This window comes from Physeter macrocephalus, chromosome 8 (assembly GCF_002837175.3).
Source record: "Physeter macrocephalus isolate SW-GA chromosome 8, ASM283717v5, whole genome shotgun sequence".
Classification (NCBI taxonomy): domain Eukaryota; kingdom Metazoa; phylum Chordata; class Mammalia; order Artiodactyla; family Physeteridae; genus Physeter; species Physeter macrocephalus.
This window is the reverse complement of record NC_041221.1, coordinates 58,231,422-58,252,982: the sequence shown is the minus strand read 5'-3', so window position 1 is coordinate 58,252,982 and position 21,561 is coordinate 58,231,422. Positions and strand designations below refer to the sequence as shown.

The window sequence follows — 21,561 nt, the reverse complement described above, 5'->3', positions numbered from 1 at the left end:
AACAGTGAGAGGCCTGCGTACCGCAAAAAAAAAAAAAAAAAAAAAAAGTCTCACGTTAAATCAAAATAAAGAACTTTAAATTTTAAAAAAGTGGGTGGGTAGCATTTTTCTTGGTTATTCAAAATTAGCAAGGACTTTTGTTTACTAAACAACATTTCAATCAGTGTTGATCTGCTTGAAATGAAACATAGTAACTTTAGGTCCTCTATTTTAATTCAGATGTACATCCCTGTGTTCAAATACCTAGTTACAGCAAGAGGAGGATCTGCTAGGTTTTTTTGTGTGTATGTGTGAATTATGAAGTGTTTGTGTCTGTGCTGTAAGGTGTTGGGATTCAGGAATAGAATCAAATTCCTGAGAAATACCACCATAGTCACCAACTCAGAACACCAGTGTGCTAGGTTTTAAAATAATTTTTTGAAGGGTATATGTCAGAATAGTTTTGGGAAAAGAAAAGCCCTACTCTCCTTCCCTTCCCACGTATCTTCTCTTCCTCTTCCTATCTAACTTTCCTCACTCCACAAATACTTATTTTTTTAACAGTAATTTTATTAATCTCTTTATTATAATTAACACAATAACAAATTGCCATAATTTGCTAAGTTACAGTTTTTAGCAAACGGAAGACAGGCAGGCAAGATAGAACAAGATCTCTTCCTATGTCAGTCATCCATCCAGTGCATGGCAGTGAAGTAGTAACTGTGCATCAAATGCTGATTTAACCCAAACTTTTGGTCACTCAGATAAAAAAGCACCAACAGAAGTAAAATTCACAGTGAGCCTCTCTGGCTCTCAGACAAGCAACTTTCTGGCCAGGTACACCTTCTAGAACCCAGGGGCCCAAATAAGTCAAGACTTGCTCAGATTTTTGAGTTTTCCAGAGGAGATCCTAAATATTTGTTTTATGGTTTCAAGTAATTAGTCAGTCAGAAAAAGGGCCAAAGATTATTTGATCATAAAAATTTCCCTGCAAAAGCATTCCATTTTTAGTTAAAATGAAGCACAACCACCATGAGAAAATGTTTCTAAAATGCTAAGAGACTCTAAAAACCACTAACACGGAGAATACAGTTTCTACATGAAAACTCGTGGCGGGGAGCCCCTGGTTGGGAAGGTGAGCCAGGAGAAGGGTGGGAGGGAGCTGACAGGGTGCCCCGGGGGCCTGGGGTGCAGGGGCAGGAGGGCCTGCTCCTTGCCCAAAGGTGGCATTTGGACAACATACAGGACACAGCATCAGTTGTGTCCTGAAGGCCCCTGCCACGTAGCATCCTTAGCAATCATAAGTGTACACGGACTCTCTCCACTTCCTCTTTCAGTTTCCACCTCTATAAATGTGGCAGCAGCAGAGGCAGTGCCTTCCCCCAGGAGAGGCGGGGTCTTTACCATGTGTTCGTTAGATTTTCAGAGGGGTCAAGAGATTCAACAGCCTTCTAGTGGGGAGATTTCTTTTACATATCTGGCAATAAGTAGCACATTTTATTACTGCTATTTATCTCCATGGAGTTTTTGAGTGCATCTAAAATAAGAAATTCTGCTTCAAGTTATAGTTTTGCAGTACTGAGAGGTACTTAAAAAGTGCCTTACAAAAAAATTCTAATTCTACCTAGAAGGAGGTAGAAAAACCATCCCAGGCCAGACTCCTGATGGCTCATGGCGAGTGGCCCAAGATGCGAGGGGTGCCCTGCAGCACCTTTGTGCTCCTAGCCCAGGGCCTCCAATAAGTCCCTTTTGTGGGGGACACAGCAGACTGCTCCTTAAGAATGCCCCCAGTGCCCTGTCCTGCCAGTGAAGTCACCTGGTGGACCAGGCTGCAGCAGGTGCCAGAGGCCCTTTGCACCAGCCTCTGATGGGTGCCCCCTTTCTCTGTGCACAACTTCTCTGCCTGCCCAGCACCCAACAGTGAGAGGCTGTGGGTACACTGTGGGTACCCAGGCCTCTCCAACCTAGTGGGATGAAAGGGACACAAAGACAGAACATGCCTCCATGGCGAGGAGGGGGCGACATCGTCTTTGACCTTAAACCCATTGCTGTAGGGGGTTGTGTAAGTGGTACAGAAACGTTTTGGTCCATAGAGGCAAACCCAAAATCAGAGGAGGGTCAGCCGCAATTACAGAGTTCCAGATTCCTGACCTGGTATGCAGCATCATAGTTCAACCTGCAATTTCAGTTTGATTAGACTGTTACTAGGTAGCTTACAAATTTGCTAGGGGAAAAACCCCCTTGAGCAATCTTGAAAAAGATGAAATGGCAGAAAAATTACAGAGACATAAATTTATTTATATAATCCCAAGAGAAACATCATCGAAAGCTTCAAGTTGAAGATAATTCCATTGACAGTGAACTTAAAACAAAAACAGAATCATCATTTTTCTGAATTTTGGATAATCTTCAACTATCTCATGGTACCACTGGTGATGCTGCTGAGCCCTGGTGAACAGGACACAGAAGGTGAACAGAGCGAAAGCCCAGCCTTGCATGGACCAGCTGGCGAGGGCATAGAAGCACCACTGGACGACTTCACGGAAGTAGCTGGCTGCAGTGATGTATTAAAACAAGCCCCTCCTTGGTATTTTATATCCAGTCTTCCCTGGTTTCCTGAAATTCCTTAGGACATGATCTGAATGGATGTTTATCAGCATGCCTGTCAACCACACGACAAAACCTGTTAGAAATCAGGGGTCAGTGAGCCCAGTCGTCAGCGTACACTGCATACTGGCTCAGGTCTCTACTCTGCAAGTAGCCAGTTATAGGTGCAGAACACGAATGCCAGTATAAAGGCGTACAATGGTGTGGGCTTTCCCACTCGGTTCTGAAAAGGGGGAAATCAAGGCCCGTTGCACATAGTGGACGAGGAACATGTCCAGCAGGATGCAGCTGGGCCAGTGGTTGAGGCGCTCGGCCGGCGGGGTCGGCCCTGCGAGGAGCGGCAGGGCCCGCGAGGGCAGCTCCTGCACCGCCCAGGCGGCCTGCGCGGGCAGCCGGAAAGCGGAGCGCGCTAACGCGTAGCGCCCGTAGGGCGAGCGCACCAGCTTCAGCAGCATGTAGCACAGAAACCCCGGGGCGCGCTCCAGGTAGGCGAGCGCGTTCAGCAGGAACGGCTCAGCCAGCTCCACTGCAGGGGACGGCAGGCGTGCTCTGGGGCCAGCCGCGACGGGCCACTTATAGGGCCGCTCTGGGAGGTGGGGCGGGAGGCGCGGTTACCTGAGGTCTGCGCCGCCCCCAGAGCCCCGTGGCTGAATCCGCCCGGCTCTGGCGGCCCCGAAGCAGCCCACGAATACTTACTGAGCAATGCTTAATTTCGTAGGGACGTGGGCATCGTAGACAATACAGGGATGAATCTTTTAGCTACTGCACTATAGCCTGTAACATTGAAAGTAACACAGTTCTTTGCTTGTGGAAAAACACTGGATGATGGATTAGAACAGGGTGCACAAACTTTTTCTGTAAAGGGCCAGTTAGTAAATATTTTAGGCTCTGCAGGCCATACGGTCTCTGTCTCAGCTACTCACCTCTGCCGTTGTTGCACAAAAGCAGCCATAGATGGACATGGCTGTGTTCCACTAAAACTTTATTTGCAAAAAGCAGGCAGTGAGCCAGATTTGGCCCATGGATTGTAGATTGCCAACCGCTGGACTGGTAAAGTAGGATTTACCTCTGAAGAGAGGCAGTATTTCACTATTTTTCACTGACATCAGACTTTTGGTTTTTGTACTTGCACCTTTAAAGAAGGAGGCAGTGTGATCGATCAGTGGCTTAGGTTATTAGAAGGATGTAAATAATATCCTGTATTGAGTCTCCAGAAGGCAGCCTACAATGAGAGGGTCAAAATTATAGGAACGTAGGTATTGGTTCAGGGTAAGGAGGAACTTTCTTATAAGATTTATTCATCTGCCTTGAATAGGAAATGACAAAGTAGAAGCTGTTCCCCACTTGTCAGGGACATTATGGAAGGGGTTCATGCACTGTGAAGGAGAAGTAGAGGCAAGGTTCCTCTCAACTTTCTGCCTACTTACCAGTTGGTCCTAATATATAAAGCAATCTCACCTTACTTTACCATGAGTTACTTAAAATCATTGTGATGTAGGGGTGGATTTCATTTAATCTTCGAATTCTTTTTTTTCCAACCAATTTTATGCAGAACTCGGATATACAAAACAAATGTGATATTTTATTATATGTAATTTTTACAAATTTATGCTCATGATATTTACTTATGTGTTTTATAGATGTATTATATATTATCATTGAGGACAATGAAGCTGTTTTGATAAACACAGAACTGAATTTAGATGTAGATGAATTTCATTTCGATCCATTTAGATGAATGAGAACTGAAGGTTCATCTTCTAGTTCATTCAGTTATACATTTTGTTTTTTTGTGTGAGGTTAAGGAAGAACAAGATTCTAATGGAATCACAGTTGCAAGTGTTACAGATATTAAAGTAGCTCAATTCTAAATTACTCTTCAGTCAGAAGGCAGAATATAGGTTTTATTCTGAGTCTACCTCCCCCCCTGCCCGCCAAAAGAAGATCACTCTGGCAGCACAAGTTAATGTGTGGGCATTCTCCAGTGTGTTAAAGTTTCATGTACATTATATTTGAAGATGTATTTTTTTTCATTTCAGTCTCTAAGGTAATAAAAATTCAATTTCGTTTAAAAAAATATTTCTCAAATATCCAGCTGCCTCTTTGGAACCGTATCTGGGGAGCAGAGTTTGAAAACCACAGGTTTAGAATCAGACGTGGGCGGAAATCTAAGTTCTACTTACTTGCCGCATGCTGGTAACCCTCAGTTTTCCATCTGAAAGATAGGCCTAGAAATACCCACCTTGCTCTGGTTGTGAGGACTGAGTGAGCGTGTAAAACACCCAGCACATAGAAGTCTCCTAATAAATGTCTTCTTTTTTTTTTTCTTTCCTGTGACTTAAAACATCATCACAGCCTTTCTTTTAAATTATATTGTGTGTGGCTGCATTCAATTTCAATAGGTATGGTTTCATTTGCCTTTACTAGAAATTTCCACCATCTTAAAGGAACGCTTGACTGACTAGGATCTCTGCCTGCAGAAATGCCAATTACTCCCCCAAAAGGAGTGGGTTTGGGTGGGCCCCTCACCCTGTTGTGGTTGTGATTCCATCTTCAGGCCTGAGAGTGAAGAGGAGTTTGGAGCGATCCACCCTCCCAGGTAGAGGATAAGAATTTAAGAGGCTTGCTTATTCACACAGTCAGAAACAAGGGCAGTGAGTGTGCAGACTTTCCTTATTAGATTTTTATGCCAACTGCCCCATCTCTGTCTGGTCTCTTTAGAAATTAGCAGTAAAAGCCATGTACCAGAAGGGCCAGTGTGCACACCTTTGGAGAAGCAAGGATGTGAACAGCAAGGAAATGAGGGAGGGCTTGTGCCACTTGACAGCCAGACTGTAGGGATAAGGAGAAAATCCACAAGACTCAGGAAAAGTAGTGTCCCTTGAAAAAGAAAAGAGAAATAGGCTGAGTCCTTAGGAACCAAAAGTAGTGAGATCCCAGCAAGCCAAGCTGGGCACGGGTGGCCAGATTGGGATTTCACAGAAAACCCCCAGTAGTTCCCTGACCATTTCAAGTGGGGTCGTTTGTCTTCAGCAAGTGAAAGTACTGTGGCTGTTCATATAAGTTTCAGGTTTAAGGGTCTCAGGTGCTGAGTGGCCCGAGGAAATTGCTCCTGAAGCCAGGGCCCAGAGGGCAGCCAGACAAGATGCTGGGGGCCCAGGAGGTTGTGGTAGTGAAGTCGAGTTTCACTTAAAATTACTCTTAAACTAATCAGTGGTTTCAAGCAGGAGGTGATAGGACCTGATCTATGTTTTGAAATCTTGCTCTGGCTGCTGCAGGGAGCCTGGATTATACAGGGCGGGAGGGCAGCCTGGAGGAGGACCTGGTGGTGAAACTCATCCCTGTCCCAGCACTAGAAGTGGGTGGCTTGGTCTGGGCGTCAGCGAGTTAGGATGCCTTCTCCTTGCCAAGCCCCTGAAGCTTGCTTACTTAATCCAGTAAGGTTAGTGGTATTAGTAAGTAGTCCTTTCTTTTCATGCCTGAGAACCAGCTGTTGCAGTTCAGGGCGGCTAAGTTTTATATGGTCACACCCTGAGCGACTTGAACCCAGGTCAGTCTAAACTCAAAGCTCACACTTCCCTTTCTTCCCTTGCCATGGTCAGAAAAACCAGAGGGCCAGTCCAAATTGTCCAAGTCATAAACCAATAGGAGGTTTTTTGATCCTTTAAACAATTGAACCACATTCTCCTGTAACCAGTGTTTCTTTCTGGGCGGTACAATAATTTTTATAAGTTAAGATGGCGCTATTGATCTAGTAAAAGGTCTTGACCATTTAAATATTTTGAGGACTTTAAATATAGGTTTGACAATATAAGCATCATGCTCAAGGTAGAGGCTTAAAAATGTTCAAAGACACATTCCCTAAATGACAGTTTCTAAGGTTTTCTAACCAGAAGGGCAGTGCCGAAAAGTTGTTATTCATTTGATTATATCCAAAAGGAGAGGGAGGGAAAACAAGGATAACTCCATGTTCTGGAGAATTAAAAAATATAATTTTCCTTATGGTTCTAAATAGTGGTGATCCTGAGTGTCTAGTGAGCAAAAATGCATTACAAACTGGATGCCTATCATTATAAAACAGTATCCGTGAAACATTAATAATATTGAATATTAAAATGTGATAATTGAATAATAAATTTTTACACGAGGCAGACTAAAACCTCTTCGGCTTAAACGTAGATGTAAATTGCCTAGGTGGACTGTAATATGAGGTCTGGCTAAAACGAATGGGTTTCCCTTTTGCCTCTGGTTCCGGGTCTGTGTGGGCAAAGTGCTGGGAGCTCAGCCCTGTGCTTTGGGATGTTTCTTCCTTTGGGGAATCTCAGGCTTAGCGTCCTGGTTTTCAGTGATTGCCACGAGAAGTCACATTTCTAATGTGGAGGCCGCAGGAAGAGACACCAGGAGTACGAAATAAGGCCAGAATCAAGGGTGTCCAGAGAAGCTGATGGCAGAGTGCATCTCCTGGGGCCTCCAGTGTCCTCGGCCCCTTTAGTGCAGGTGCTCAGATGAGTTTGTGTGCCTGGAACACAGACACGCAATTAAAAAAATAAGCAAACACCAATTTGGAGCTTACTGTGTTTTCTCTTATAACTCACTTAATCCTCATACAACCCTCTAAGATAGGTAGTACTGTTATCTTTACAAATAACAAATTAAGATGCAAAGAGGTTAAGTACCTCACCCAGGGCCCCAGAAATAGTAAGTTGTATGGCTGGGATTTGATTTAAGGAAGTCTGACACCCAACTCTGTGCTCTTAATGGCTGCCTGATCGCTTCTTAATATCTGTGAACTGTTGAATTGAGTGTCTGGTGCTTTGACTTTTCAGGATAGAACACTGCGTTTGCTTATGCCAGGGATTTTCAGAGTTAAGTTGCTGAAAGCTTTTCTGGGATCCCTTATTTGATTGTCCATAATATTTTTAGAATTATCACATCTGCTTTCAAAATTAGTAATACCCCCAAGCCACTGCCTCCTGAACATTCTATTCATTTATTTTATTTTTCTTCATAGCACTTACCACCATCTACCTTGATTTATTTTTGCTTTTGCCTGCCACCCTTGACTAGAGTGCAGGCTTCTGAGCCTTGTGTACTGCTTAGTCTCCAGCAAGGAGAACCCTGCCTGGCACAAAGGAGATGCTCAGTACAGATATGAAGATTCATGTCAAGTACATTGGTGCCTTCATCTTGGCCACCTAAAATCCTTGAACCTTTCAAAAGGCTTGCTGCTCCATCCCACCCTTACTGCATGGGGCAGTGAAACATCTCGGGGGCATCAGGAGCCTGGAAGTTGTAATACTAAGGCTGAGCTCTTCTCATTGTCACATGTATGGAAAATACTTTTGCTTAAAGTTAACGAGAAAGACCTCTTACCACCTTAAAGAATAGACCTCTTTCCACCTTAAAAAATATACTTCATGTCTCCCAGAATCCTCTGTACTCTTAAAAATCGATTCCACTCCTTACAAATCAGAATTTGGCAGACCTCTGCCATGCATGAGGGGGCTGGTGCCTGTGTTCAGTTTCTGGTGCCCAGATACCTTTTCCTAGGTACTTAGAGTAGAATACTCTAGCTGGGAAAAGGCTTTTCTGTCTAGAAGGTAACAGGGACTTGTCAAAAGTGTTATTTGTGGTAGGTCAGAGATACTGCATTCAGCATGGGTTTTTATTAGCCTTTAGTAGTCAGAATATTTGTTGAACTCTGAAATACTTGTGAACCTGCTTTACAGTTTGACTTCATTTGCCTTCATTTGTTCTTAATGATTAAAAGTATGGGCTCTCAAGTCCAAAAGATTTGGGTTCAAATCCAGGTTCTGTCACATTACTAGCTGGTATCTGTTTCCCCATCTCTAAATTGAGGATAATAATACCACTGTAAATCAGAACACATCACTCTTCCATTTAACTGTTTTAAGGGATTATCCCTCTTGCTGAGATGACGTTGTCTCAACCACTGTATCAGTTAGGATTGGAATTGTTTGGAAAATAGTGGCTTTGACAAGATAGATTTTTTTAAAAATAAATTTTTATTTATTTATGGCTGCGTTGGGTCTTTGTTGCTGCATGCAGGCTTTCTCTAGTTGTGGTGAGCAGGGGTTACTCTTCGTTGTGGTACGCGGGCTTCTCGTTGCGGTGGCTTCTCGTTGTGGAGCATGGGCTCTGAGAGTGCGGGCTTCAGTAGTTGTGGTGCATGGGCTCAGTAGTTGTGGTGCATGGGCTTAGCTGCTCTGCGGCATGTGGGATCTTCCCGGACCAGGGATTGAACCCCTGTCCCTTGCATCGGCGGGCAGATTCTTAACCACTGCGCCACCAGGGAAGTCCTGACAAGATAGATTCTTTTTCCCCCCCTCAGGTAGGTAACTTCAGAAGTCATTAGGTCCCCAAGATGCTTTTGCTTTTGTGTGTGGACTCCAAACTCATAGTTCAAAATTGCCGCCAGAGCTCTTGCCGTCACTTCTGCATTCCAGGCAGCAGGAAGGAGAAAGGGCAGAAGAGCGTACCTCCCTCATGGGAGACTTTTGGGACTTTCTGATTATATTTAATTGACCAGAACTTGGTCACATTGCTATACCTAGCTGCAAAGGAACCTGGCGAATATATCATTTTTTCACTCAGAAACAGAATTCTCTGCAACTGCATTCAGCCAGTCCTCACATACCTGTATCTCTCTGGGTCCACTTCTCTTGAGATTACTAGCAAGGGTGTTCTTCTCTGCTTTTTGTATCTTTTCTGTATAGTTTCCTTTATTCATACTTTCGGCTTCCTCATACATTTAGGTTCCTATGATTCTTCACGGTCATGAAGTTACTTAATGCCTTTGTTTTTTGTGTTCTCTCAGCTTCACTTCCTACTGCTAACTGCTTCATCTTCTCAGTACTTTTCCATTCATATTTTGGAGAGCGAGAATGATTGGTCTAGGCTAGCCTAGCTCTTCCTGCTGGGCCCCTCCGTGGTTGTTGGCCCGCTGGAGGACTGATGGCCTGCTGATTTAATCAGCTGTAGCTATCTTGCTTATGGGTCTTTTTATCTGCAAGTGTGTGGAGGCAGAGCAGGCTTTATAATGTGACCAGCATGCTTGCTCCTTCACAAATGGAACTTCCTTTGGCAGGGAGTTAGAGATAAATCTTAAAATGATAAACCTTAAAATTAAAAATCTTAACATGAAAGAATTTTAGATAGTGTGTAGACAGTCAACAAATATCAGTAACTAACATCTGATTGAGAAGTGATTATTTAAAAGTATAGGAGGGTACGTAAGGCATACACGAGTATCCCTCAAATGCTTGCGTATCCTGTGATATTTCTTGCTTTTATTCATGTTGTCACTTTCGTCTGGAATGGTCTTTTCCTCTTCCGTTACTCCCTTTCTCCTAGCTAACTCCTAATCTTCTAAGACTATTTGGGGGTCCCCCCCCGACGAAGTCTTTCTGACACTCCTATAATGGGTTCGGTGCTCCTACTCAGTTTCTCTAAAACCCTCTGTGCGTACCTCTTATTATGCTGAACATGCTTATCGTGCCGTTCTCTGTCACAGGTCTGTTAAATGACTGCTCTCTCCTGAGCTGGAAGACTGTTGATGCCAGGGTTGGTCTTATTTATCGTTGTGTGTCTAATATCTGCTTGCCTAGCAATGCCTGACACATTAGTGATGCTCAGCAAAATTTTTTTCTTTTTCTTGGATTGAAATTTTTTTTTAATCCTCAGTTCATGACAAAAAGTAAAAGGAATAAATTTGCCAAGGTGAATTGAACTAATTATTTCAATCTGGTAGATTAGAAGGGCATTTCTTTCCTGCTTCCAATTCTTCTTTAATCAGAATTTTCAGAAGGAGAACTGTTCTTATCTTCAGTATTGAGCCAAGATTCTGCTCTTGTTTAGAAATTACACATGACTTTTAGTGCCGTTTTGCAGAAGATTGGCTAAAATTTTGCTGGCTTGAGATCTGTAGATTCCGATATGACTGTTTATGTTTGTGTTTGATTTTTTTTGCTAGATGACTTTTCAAGTCTCTGAGATTATTTCTGCTAGATGTCTTTTCAAATATTTGCGTTTGAATTTCACAAAGAGATATGTGCTGAAGATATTTTTTAACAGGTGAGGGCAGTGATTGCTTTTTGGATTACTGGTTGAACCTTTACATACTTCATCCCTGGACAGTTGTAGATTGCTTGGGAAGTATAGATGCTCTTGGGATGATGGTGGTACCGTTACAATTGAAAACGTTTTGGAAAATGCCGAAAGACCAGTTTTGCTAGTTTTGCTTTAGATGTAAATGTTTCTTTCCAGGTTGATTATCACTATCCTTTTTCCTAGTCTGAGGAAGCTGTAACGTAGATGTTGAGGAGCAAACTCCTCCACGTTTTGTAAAAACAAAAATTCATTTTATTTTGTAAATACAAGTTTGAGTTTTTTAGAAAAGTTAACTTTTTTCCCAGTGGGGGAAGTAATCTTTCGAGTGTGCCAAGCAAGTTGTTAAATAATTCACTGTTAATGTTTTCAGCGGCTACACTAACAGAAGGCGATGCGGGTTCTGAAGTCCGTGGTGTTCCCAAGGGTTTGTGTCTGTGTCTGGAGGAGTGACTACAGCATAATGACAGACGTAATCTTTACTCAGAGACGATTCCACCCACTCAGGACTCTGGAGCACCTACGCACCTTGGAACGCACTGAACCGGTCTTCTCTCCACAGTTTCCCAAATCCTGCACCTTTGCCTCCAGCCCACTTGTTTTGGGATGCTGTCAAGAGAAAATGCTAGATCTTAGCTTTACTTGGGAGTAGCTGATCCAGGCATGGGCCTCATTTGAAGGTGATTTACTGCTCTCCCTACCCCCATCTTGTCACCCCAGTTCTAACACACACTCGCGGTACTCAGAAGCATTGACTTGGCTATATTAACCTTTTATTTTCATCGCACGCAAAATTACAGAGGAGAAAATAAGGAAACATGACTGTCACCTTGCCCTATATCAGAATGAGGGATTGCATGGCACATCAAAATATTCTAAAAACAGCTCCTTTAGAAGAAGAAAATTAATGTGTTTTTTCGTCCCCTGATGGAACGGAAATTTGTTATACCTTGAAATCAAGTTTTTTCCAGACTGTGTAGTATTTTCTGCCGTCTTGTTGAAGATTTTTTTTCTCCTTTATTTTCATGCTTACCTTTTGAAATTTCTTAGAGAAAACACAGTAAAATGTAAGTAATCATATTAATTTCAAATTGAGTATTCATTTTCTCTTTCTCTGGATTAGACTTTTTTTTTTCTGTAGCCCTGTCTTAACAGATTTTAACCAATCTGTGACTTGCTCTTGACAGCACTTCTTTTTTGCACTTTCATCAGATGAGGCAGCAAAGAAGGTGAGATTATTCTGAAGGTTATTGCTTTTGAAATAATATCCTTTCGTTCTTCCTCAGGTGAGTCTAAATGGAGACTTATGAATGCTGATATAGAGGCTACTGGGTCAGAGTTTATCTAGGGTAGAGATCCATTCTTTCCTTGGGGATGATGACTCATCTTTCATTCCAAGCTATGCGTTCTGTCCCCTGGGTTTTTAAAATGGGTTCTTGCCAATAGAGCATCGATATACGGAAAGAATATGAACTAATCATTTAAAATTTATAACCATTTCCTATAGCATGACCCAAAGAAGTTTCATTATGCTTTTAAATATCTCTTTTTATTCGACTCCCTCTAATGAGAGTAAAGAAGGCCGTTCCCGAGAACGTTACTGTTAGAATGAATTTGGAGTTTGAGCAATAGGTGTGCTGCTTGGTTTGAGGTCACATGTTCAGGGATAAGGCAGTATTTGTAAGGATCAGAGGTTAGAGAGAAGGAGGAAATACGGCTACTGAGAAAAAAATTACACAAAATAAGTTGAGGGTTTTCAAGGGTAATAATTTTGGCCATCCCAGTAACAGTACTTGTACATTTTGGGAGTGTGAAAAGGAAGGATTGGAAAGTAGGTTTTTGGTAACTGAAGAATAAATACGTCTCCCCCCTTTAGAAGATTAAGCTCTTAAAAAGAGCTCTAATGGCAAACGCTGGGGCTCTTTCTTTTAAGGCCCCGGGGAAACCCGCTTGTTAAAACTGAGTATTTCTTAGAGTATTGCTCTGTACCAGTTAGGGTTAGTCGGTTGAGAGAGACACACAGTCTTTAAACAAGTTAGAGGTTTATTTCTGTTTCATGTACATAGCCTGGAGGAGGCTGGTATGGCAGCTCCACTGCCCTTTGAGTCTCCAGGCTTGCTCATCCTAGGGCTTTACTTCCCGTGTCCACTGTTCTCGGGGCTCCTCCCAATCCAAGGCCCCTGCTGGGGCTACATGAAGTCTCAATTGCAGAAAAAGAAGTAGGAAAGGCAGAAGAGTAAAAGGGTCCTTCTTAGAGTCAGTTCACTTTACGCATCTTTCACTTTATGCATCTCATTACAGAGAACCGAGTCACGCGACAGTCCCCAGCTCCAAGGATGGTGGGGAAATAGACTCTTTTGTTCCAGGTGCCATAAAATAAGATAGTTATCTTTCACTTGGGGAAAATAACCTTTCCAGCTTACTGGGAGAGTTGTTAAATAATTCACATTGTACAAAAGTAAAAATCAGGGTAATTTCCAAAGGTAGAAGGGAGAATAAACGTTGGGCAAGGTAATGAGTATTCTGTCATTCAGCTCTGAGGAGGCCAGTGGCATTGCCCTGGGGGTGTTTCCAGTAGTGTATTTTATGCAGAATAAAGAAACCCAATAGTGCCATGGTGGTAATGATACCTTAATAATAGAAATGGTCCCCAATATTAAATCGTCAGCCATTCATTTGAACAGTAGCACCTGGAACTTTTTGAAAGTTTAGAGTTTAAGAACTTTGCACAACAAATTATCTCATGAGTTTGGTTTTTCCATTGCTGTAATTTTAAATTTTGAATGTCCATGCAATATGGCCTTGGCTTTCAATATTTTCCTTACCAATTCCTTTAATCATACAGAATTAGTTTCTTATGGCTATCTGAAGAGGCTGGATCGTTTTGCAGAATCAGTCTGATACGAGTTTTGGGCCTTCTCTTCCGAAGGACCGTCTCTTTGGAAGCCTTTTGGCTACCGTGGGAATCGGGGATCTTGTGTCTCTGCTTCCTTGGTGCAGCGGATACAACCATGATTGCCAGATTTGGGCATTATAAACTTCACAGAGAAGCTTTTGCTTTTGCCAACAGTAAACCATAATAACAGTGTTGGACGGTATAAAGTTAGAGTTGTTTTGACTACATACCGATTTAATGTGCTAAAAATATTCCTGCAGTTAAAGAAAAGACAGTAAATCAATACTCATGTTTGGTATACATGGTATTGTGAGTGGAAATGAGTTTTAGGCGTCTGAACTTGATTTGGGAATGAGAAGTTGTGAACTCTAATTTGAGTGCTGTCTTTGATATTCTGAGACCAAGGACCTCAGTCTTCTCTTTAAATTCAGCCCATTCAAAACTTTTAGTATATAACCACGAGCTTTTACTTTTTTTTTTTTATACAAAGGTTGCTTTTCTGTAAGCATTGTAGACATTTATGATCTAGTAAGAATTGAACTAGAAAAAAAAGTGCTTATAAAAACTACTTCTAGCGGTCAAAGAATTAATTAATCATTGAAAATTAGACATTAGAGGAGGATTTAAAGAAATGAAATGAAACCAATACAATAAATCACATTCCTTAAATTATGCTATTGAATTAGAGATTGAAGTATCTGCTTTATAGTCCCATGATAAAGCACGATGCTACACACTTTATTATCTCTGTTTTATTTGAGCTGTGGCCTAGAAAAAGCAGAGAGAAGGGGAAAAATTCAGCCACTTGCTCATAAAGCGGGTGTCAAAAGACAACAGATTCTCTTTAGAGAGAGAAGCAAGACAAGAGGGGGAAGTCAGTTCTACGGAACAAACATTTAGTTGTAATCTCTTATTTTAATCTTGTAGAGAATGTCTGAATGTATCCAGATCTCATTTGCTGTCTGTAGAATTGGCATGTACACGGTAAGCAACGTATATTTTTTCGGTACCAGATGTCATGAAAATATAAATGAAGAACTGAGTACTGGAGAGTGTATGGAGTTATGGGAATTGTGCACCACTGCTGGTGGGAGTGTAAATCTATACAGCCACTTTGGAAAATAATAAAGTTGAGTACCAGAATGTTCTATGACCCGAGCACATCTACTCCTAGGTGTGTACTTCAGAGAAATTGTTGTGTAATTATAAGGAGACCTGTGCAGGGAGAGTTCCAGCAGAAGTATTCATAAAAGGAAAATTTTAGAAATAATGCAAATGTCCATCAGTAATAGATTGGACTAATAAATTGTGGCATTTTGATTAATTTCATAGGATACCATACAGCAGCAAACATTGTAAACTAAAAGTAATATATATGAACTACAGCTATAATACACAGTGGCTACATTTTACAAATATAATGTTGATTAAAAAACAAATCACAGGAAAATACATGCAGTATGATTTGATTCCTACAGAGTTTGAAAACGGCAACACTAAGCAATACATTGTTTTAAGGTTACGTAAATAGACAGATAAGTTATAAAGAAATGTAAAAATGCGGATGTCATTACCTCTAGGGCAGCAGTTCTCGACGGGGGACGATTTTGCCCTCCAGGGGCTATGTGGCAATGGCTGGAGACATTTTTGGTTGCTTCTCCTGAGGGTGGTGGTGGCATGCTACTGGCGTCCACTGGGCGGAGGCCAGGGGTGTTGCTAAACATCCAGCAGTACACTGGGTAAGCACTTAGTAGTTACCTGGTCCAGAATGTCAGCAGTGCTGAGGCTGAGAAATTCCGCTCTAGGAAAGTGGAGGCAAGGAAAAGGCTTTAAAAGTTTTAGTGATGTTCTGCTTCTTAACTTGAATGGTGGGCACGTGGTGTTGGCTTTATAGTTATTCTTTAAACAACATATTTGCTTCATATACTATTTTGTATGTATGATATACTTCACAACACAGAAATATAGAAAATGTTAGTGTGTTTTGGAATTTTTTTTTTTTTTTTTTTTTTTTACATGAGTCTGTCAGTTGACTCCAGTGCCATGAGCCAGCCCATTTGGTAATTCAGAAATATAGGGATGTGTCTATGTAGATGACCATTAAAGAACTTTTCTAATGTAAAGACTCAGTGACAAAGTATCTTGACTTTTTCCCTTTGAAGGCCTAGGGAGGGGATTCTGAGAGTGAACAGGAAACGGAATGATGTTTACTTTTGAAGACCAAAGTATTTTCTGTGGAAGGGTTTAAAAAGACTTGAGGTGATTTTGTTTCTCATCCACCTTGCACAGAGGAGTGTGAATGTGTGTGCACAAGAAGTTTAAGGAAATTGTTTAGAATGAATGAAGCAAGAGCTCTGCGTAAAGGATGTGACCACAGATTGCCTAGCTGTGCTTGTCCTTGTACCTTGCCCAGCATCTGGCACACGGTAGATGCTCAGTAGCCATCTGTTCAGTTACGTTGGTGTGAGCGCCGTTTTCGGTTTTGCCTTAGTTTGAACTTAAAAAAAGCACATTATTCCTTTTCTCACTTGTGTTAGCTGCTTGTCTCAGCTGAGTATCTTTTTATGTGTTTTATGTTTTCCCTCAAGATGCTGGATTTTGTATAAGATATTTGCCACCTCAAAACAAAATTGGGTGACATTTATCCCCAGTTAGATGAATAGATTACTTGGGGCTAGACATGTTTTCTGTTGTTTATCTTAGTACTTTTGTTGTTGTTGTTGATGGGGGGGTCCTTTGGGAAGCAGACGCCAAATTGGAATTAGGAGTGCCAGAGAAAAATTAGAGAAATGTCAGTGAAAGATGAGGAGGAGGGAACAGGAGGAAGTAGGGAGAGCCTTCAGCCCATGCTGCGTGTCTGAGTCCTCCGGAAGGAGAGCAGGAAGGAGGACGACCAGGGAGGAGGAGCTTTACACTGCAGTGAGGTTCCGAGAAAGTCTCGCCTGGGCTGGCGGGACCTCCTTGAGCAAAGCTGCCTGTTGGAGGAGTCCCATGACGCGCAGGAAAGGCCCGACTCCAGGACCTCTGAGTGCCCGGGCACTGGCTGGCAGCAGCCCAGCAGAAGTACCGCCTCAGCACGGATGCCTGCAGCTGTGGCCGCTTGAGGCTGTCAGCCGGCTGTGCTTCTCTAGACGGGAGATCTGAGTGTGGGCGCCATGGGAAGTCAACACAACCGTGTATTTACCGCTAGGACCTGAGAACACCGGGACTGTTGATGTCAGGAATGGTGCCTGGTCATCCTCGATGACCTAGCACTTGGCCGGGGCCCATGCAGGTGCTCGTCTCTGCTTATTTAATGAAGAAGCTCTTGCTGTGGACTAATTCTAAGGCAGATGAAAATTGTCCTTAAAGGAGAGTGCTGTGGAGAGATTTGTGCTCCTAGGCAGAATTCACGTGTTGAAGCCCTAACCCGCGGTGTGACGGTGTTTGGAGATGGGGCCTTTGGGAGGAAATTAGGTTTAGGTACAGTCGTGAGGGGGTGGGGTCCTTGTGAGGGGATTAGCCCTTAGAAGAGACATCAGAGAGTTTGCTCTCTGTCTTTCCCTGTGCTGTGAATCAGGAAGGCAGCCTTCCATCAGCCAGGGAAAGAGCTCTCATCAGAACCCGACTGTGCTGGCACCCTGATCTCGGACTTCTAACTCAAACTGTGAGAAATATCTGTCGTTTAAGCCACCCATTCTGTCATAGTTTGTTATAGCAGCCCAAGCAGACTAAAACAGGGAGGGGGGGGAAAAAATCTTGGGAATTGTAAATAAAGAACATAAACAAACATGAAAACCTTAGTAGTACCTGTTGAAAAGAAATGCTAAGTTTTAAGTAAAACAAAGGAGAGGAGGAAACTAAAGATTATGGGTGAATGTCTGAGATGATGGTGATAGGTTGTTGACATGACTTTTATTTCTAGATGCCTCTAACGTTGCTAAAAAGCAGCTGATTAAGCACTTAACTAAGGAGAGAAAAGCCGTACTTCTTACATATTTGGGATCCGTAATCTGAAATGAGCCAAGACCAAAATGGAATGTATACAGGACAGACACGCTCAAAACTTCCAAGGTATAAAAGTAAATGTGTTGGGCTTCCCTGGTGGCGCGTGGTTAAGAATCCGCCTGCCAATGCAAGGGACACGGGTTCGAGCCCTGGCCTGGGAAGATTCCACATGCGGCGGAGCACCTAAGCCTGTGCGCCACAACTACTGAGCCTGCGCTGTAGAGCCCACGAGCCACAACTACTGAGCCCGTGTGCCTTAACTGGTGAAGCCTGCACACCTAGAGCCCATGCTCCACAACAAGAGAAGCCACCACAATGAGAAGCCTGCGCACCGTAACAAAGAGTAGCCCCTGCTCGCCGCAACTAGAGAAAAGCCTGCTCGCAGCAACAAAGACCCAACACAGCCAAAAATAAATAAAATAAAGAAATTTATTTAAAAAAAAAAAAAAAGTAAATGTGTTGTATGCAGGTGAGTGCATACTGAACCTTAAATATTAAACAGTTTAATAAAAACCATTACTCAGAGAGAACAAAGGCTGTCCTTTGCATGACATCCACTTTTCTCTCCAGTGTTTGGAGTGGACAGAGCTTTCTCTAGACATCGAAAGGAAATGATGCTTGTTTAGAGTGCCTTAACTCAGGAAGCTGAAGAAAACAAATCCTACCTCAGTTTTCTAGGCAGGGATCTTAAGGCGTGGGTAGAGAAACCTACGCACTATCAGTGATGGAGTGATAGCCGCTCCCAAACGCAAATGCTAGGACAAATTGAAACAGAGCGGAACAGAAGAAGGTCTTTAGATGAAGCATCTGCTCTGAGGAGATAACTCCCTTTCCTGTGCCATGTAGCACAGGACAGAGAGTGTGTTCTCTCAAATGTGATATCCTGACGTCTTACAAAGAGGTAATTTAGTTTTTGAAACAAAAGAAGACCTGTTATGTGAATCTAGACTATTTTGGGTATTAAACAACATTCACTGGGTTCTGGTCAGGAAGAAGAAGGGGGAAGTAAGTCCAGGCCAAGAGTTTACATCACAATTGTGGGTCTATGGTTTTTTTGAAATTCGAGCAAGGACAACAGGCCATACTTGAGAAAGTGATCTTGAAATGAACCCTTGGCAGTCAGGTTGATTGGATCAACTCCGGGCTAGAGGGCATGCGAGGGCATAGTTTAGGACTTCCCTTTGGAATGTCAGGGTAAATGCCCTCAAAGGGACTTGCAGTTGTTCCCAGACGTCTCTGAGTTGGGAACTGTTATTGTTATCAGAGCCAGAGCACCGTGGTGGACAACCAGCTGGTGGTGGCTAGAAGCGGGGTGAGGGTTGGAGTGGTCATTTGAGCATCTAGCCACCTTCCTTGCTGGAGTGCGAACCCCTTTGGTCAAAACTGAAAGCTCGGAGGCCGAGATGAATGAAGCCAGGCCAGTTAATCTTGCCTCCTCCGGGATGGTACTGTTTGAAGCACACGGACGCTGTGGGCTGATTGTTGCCTCTCCGTACCCAACACCTGCGTGAACTAAAATTCAATCTAGTGATGAGTGAGATTTGAACTAAATAATAGCAGTAAAATATTGTGTGTGGCTAGTGATTTTGGTTAATAATAAGAGCTTTAAAAATTCTTTAAATTCTTCTTTTGACTTTGCAGAAAGTATTGAATGCTGTTTTACTAGCAGAGAAAACATATATCCTTTAGAACAATAGCAGCGTCTGTGAAAATGGCATGTAGCTTCATCCTGAGATACAGATGCATTCAGTAGTGGGTAGTGATTATCCTTTTATCTAGTTGTAACATTTGCTTGTACCTGCCACACAATGCTCATATTCAACTTCTGTGACTTTTTTTTTTTAAGGAGGGGGCAGGGAGGGCTACCTATTAGAATAAATGGCACAACAGTTGTATATCATTATTAATAATACTATTAGTAATATTGTATATTATTAAAACTTATTTTAATCTAGCTCTTTAAGTCTGAACAAATCCTGCTCTAAACTGAGTTTTTACAACATATAGTGCTACTTGTAAGGACACTGTGTTTGTTTCCTTTTGCTGCTGAGACAAATTACCACAAATTTAGTAGCTTAAAGCAACATATATTTATTCTCTTATCATTCTGAAGGTCAGAAGTCTGAAGTGGGTCTCACTGGGCTAAAATCAAGATGTTGGCAGGGCTGTGTTCTTTCTGGAGGCTCTAGAGGACAATCTGATCCTTACCTTTGGTGGCTGCCTGGATTCCTTTGCTCTTGGCCCCTTTCTAGCAGTGGCATCACTTCAGCTTCTCCATTTGTCACATCTCTGTTTCTGTCATCACATCTTCTCTAACACGTCTAATAATCCTCTCTCTCCCTTTATAAGGACCCTAGTGATTAATTTGGGCACACCTGGATAATCCAGGCCAACCTTCCCATTCCCATCTCAAGATCCTTAACTTAATCACACCTGTGATGCCCCCTTTTTGCCACATAAGGTAACATAGTCATGGGTTTTGAGGATTAGGACATGGACATCTCATGGAGGAGGGGAAGGGAAGCAGCATGCTGTGGACCACAGGCACCAAAGAAGAAAGTATAGAGGACTCAGTAAAATCTGTCATCATTCCCGGAGGGAAAGGAAATCAAGGTAGGCAAGTCCTGATGCCGGGTTTAGGATGTCATTGTCAGGAAACACCAAGGTTAAATATGTGTCAGACAGACTGGCAGTCCCGCCTATGGGCTCTGCAAGTCTTTGCTCTGTGAACAAACTAAAGAGCAGCTTTAATACATGACCATGTGGAGAGAAGTGGTGTTGACTGTCCCTGTTTTTTGTGCTCCTTGAAGGCTCCAGCTTAAATATATATCGTAAATTGTGTGGGATGCTGAGATGTCTGCAGTCCTAATAAAGAAACGAAAAGCTCCAAGACCAAGGGAGGCACACGTTAATTGAAGAAATTCAGCATAATTGGAGACCTTAATGGAACAGAAGTGAATTAAGTTATTGGTTTGGCTGTTTTAATGAAGATCAAAATAACAGTGGCTTAAGCAGAGTTAAGTTTCTATTTCATATCAGATTCTAAGCTGGTGGTCAGTTTGGAATCTAGCCCTTTGCTTCCTGAGTCCTTTAGGGACTCAGGCTCCTTCGAGCATGTTCTTCCATTGCCCAGTTTATTCTGCTCCTGTGCAGGTTGAAGACAGCTCACCACTCCCGTGTCTGTTAGTTTTTTGGGAAAGAGGAATGCAGGCCAAGCAGTTCCCTTTATGGGTGTGACCTGGAAGTTCTACACACTTCCCCTCACCTCCCAAGCCCCGGAAATTGAGTCACATGACTATGTCACTGCAGGAGAAGCTTAGAAATGGGGGCTCTGGTGAGGAGCTAAGACTCTGGGGCTTCTATTCCTAACGGGGAGAAGAGAATGGACGTTGGGGGACAATTTGCTGTCTTGTGAGGAAATAAGCTAAGGCAAATTGCTCTGCCCTTCAGCTTCAGACAGGGCAGTACACCCCGAGGAAGGTGTGGAGGGGAGTCAGCATTGCCAGTAGCCATTGCCAGTGCACACGTTGAATGAGCACCTAGTGGGGCAGCAAGAGTGATTTTGTGTTTGTGACAAGTCCGCCTTCTGGTTGGATGGATAACTGAGGCTTTATGGGCCAAGAGCAAATCTACTATTTTATTTACAAATATCAGCATATTGTATGTACTTTTGTGCACAGACACATGTGGTCAGTGTACATTTGTATTTTGACAATTTTATTTTGAAGGGTGTAAGTGGAAGGTTATATGCTTTATAATCTAGGAGGTGAGAGTTGATGATTGCTTGCTTTCTTTAATAAACAAAATAATGTGCTCAAGTAGAGCAAGACTATCTGGCTAATGTTGCTAACTTTCCTGGCAGGGGGATTTAAAGTTTGAGGTTTAATGAACTTGTTGAGAGCCACAAACATCCATCCTACTCTCTGTTTATACAGTAAGAGAGTTACACCATGAAATGTGTGAGA

At 42.6% G+C, this 21,561-nt stretch overlaps 1 protein-coding gene and 1 pseudogene across 4 annotated transcripts in view; one reads left to right on the top strand and one right to left on the bottom strand.

Annotated features, from left to right (window-relative positions):
• ARL15 (ARF like GTPase 15) overlaps positions 1-21,561 on the top strand; it is a 432,647-nt gene that overhangs the window by 17,300 nt on the left and 393,786 nt on the right. For 2 of the 4 annotated variants that reach the window (XM_024119575.3, XM_055086555.1), the window contains exon 2: positions 14,537-14,593. The exons of 1 other annotated variant lie outside the window; for it this stretch is intronic. In XM_024119575.3, the coding sequence (XP_023975343.1) occupies positions 14,537-14,593 (57 nt within the window). Of the gene's footprint in view, positions 1-11,972; positions 12,000-14,536; positions 14,594-21,561 lie in introns of those variants that run through there. One more of the 4 variants, XM_055086556.1, reaches the window with a different exon arrangement.
• On the bottom strand, positions 2,343-13,726 carry LOC102985068 (3-oxo-5-alpha-steroid 4-dehydrogenase 1-like; annotated as a pseudogene).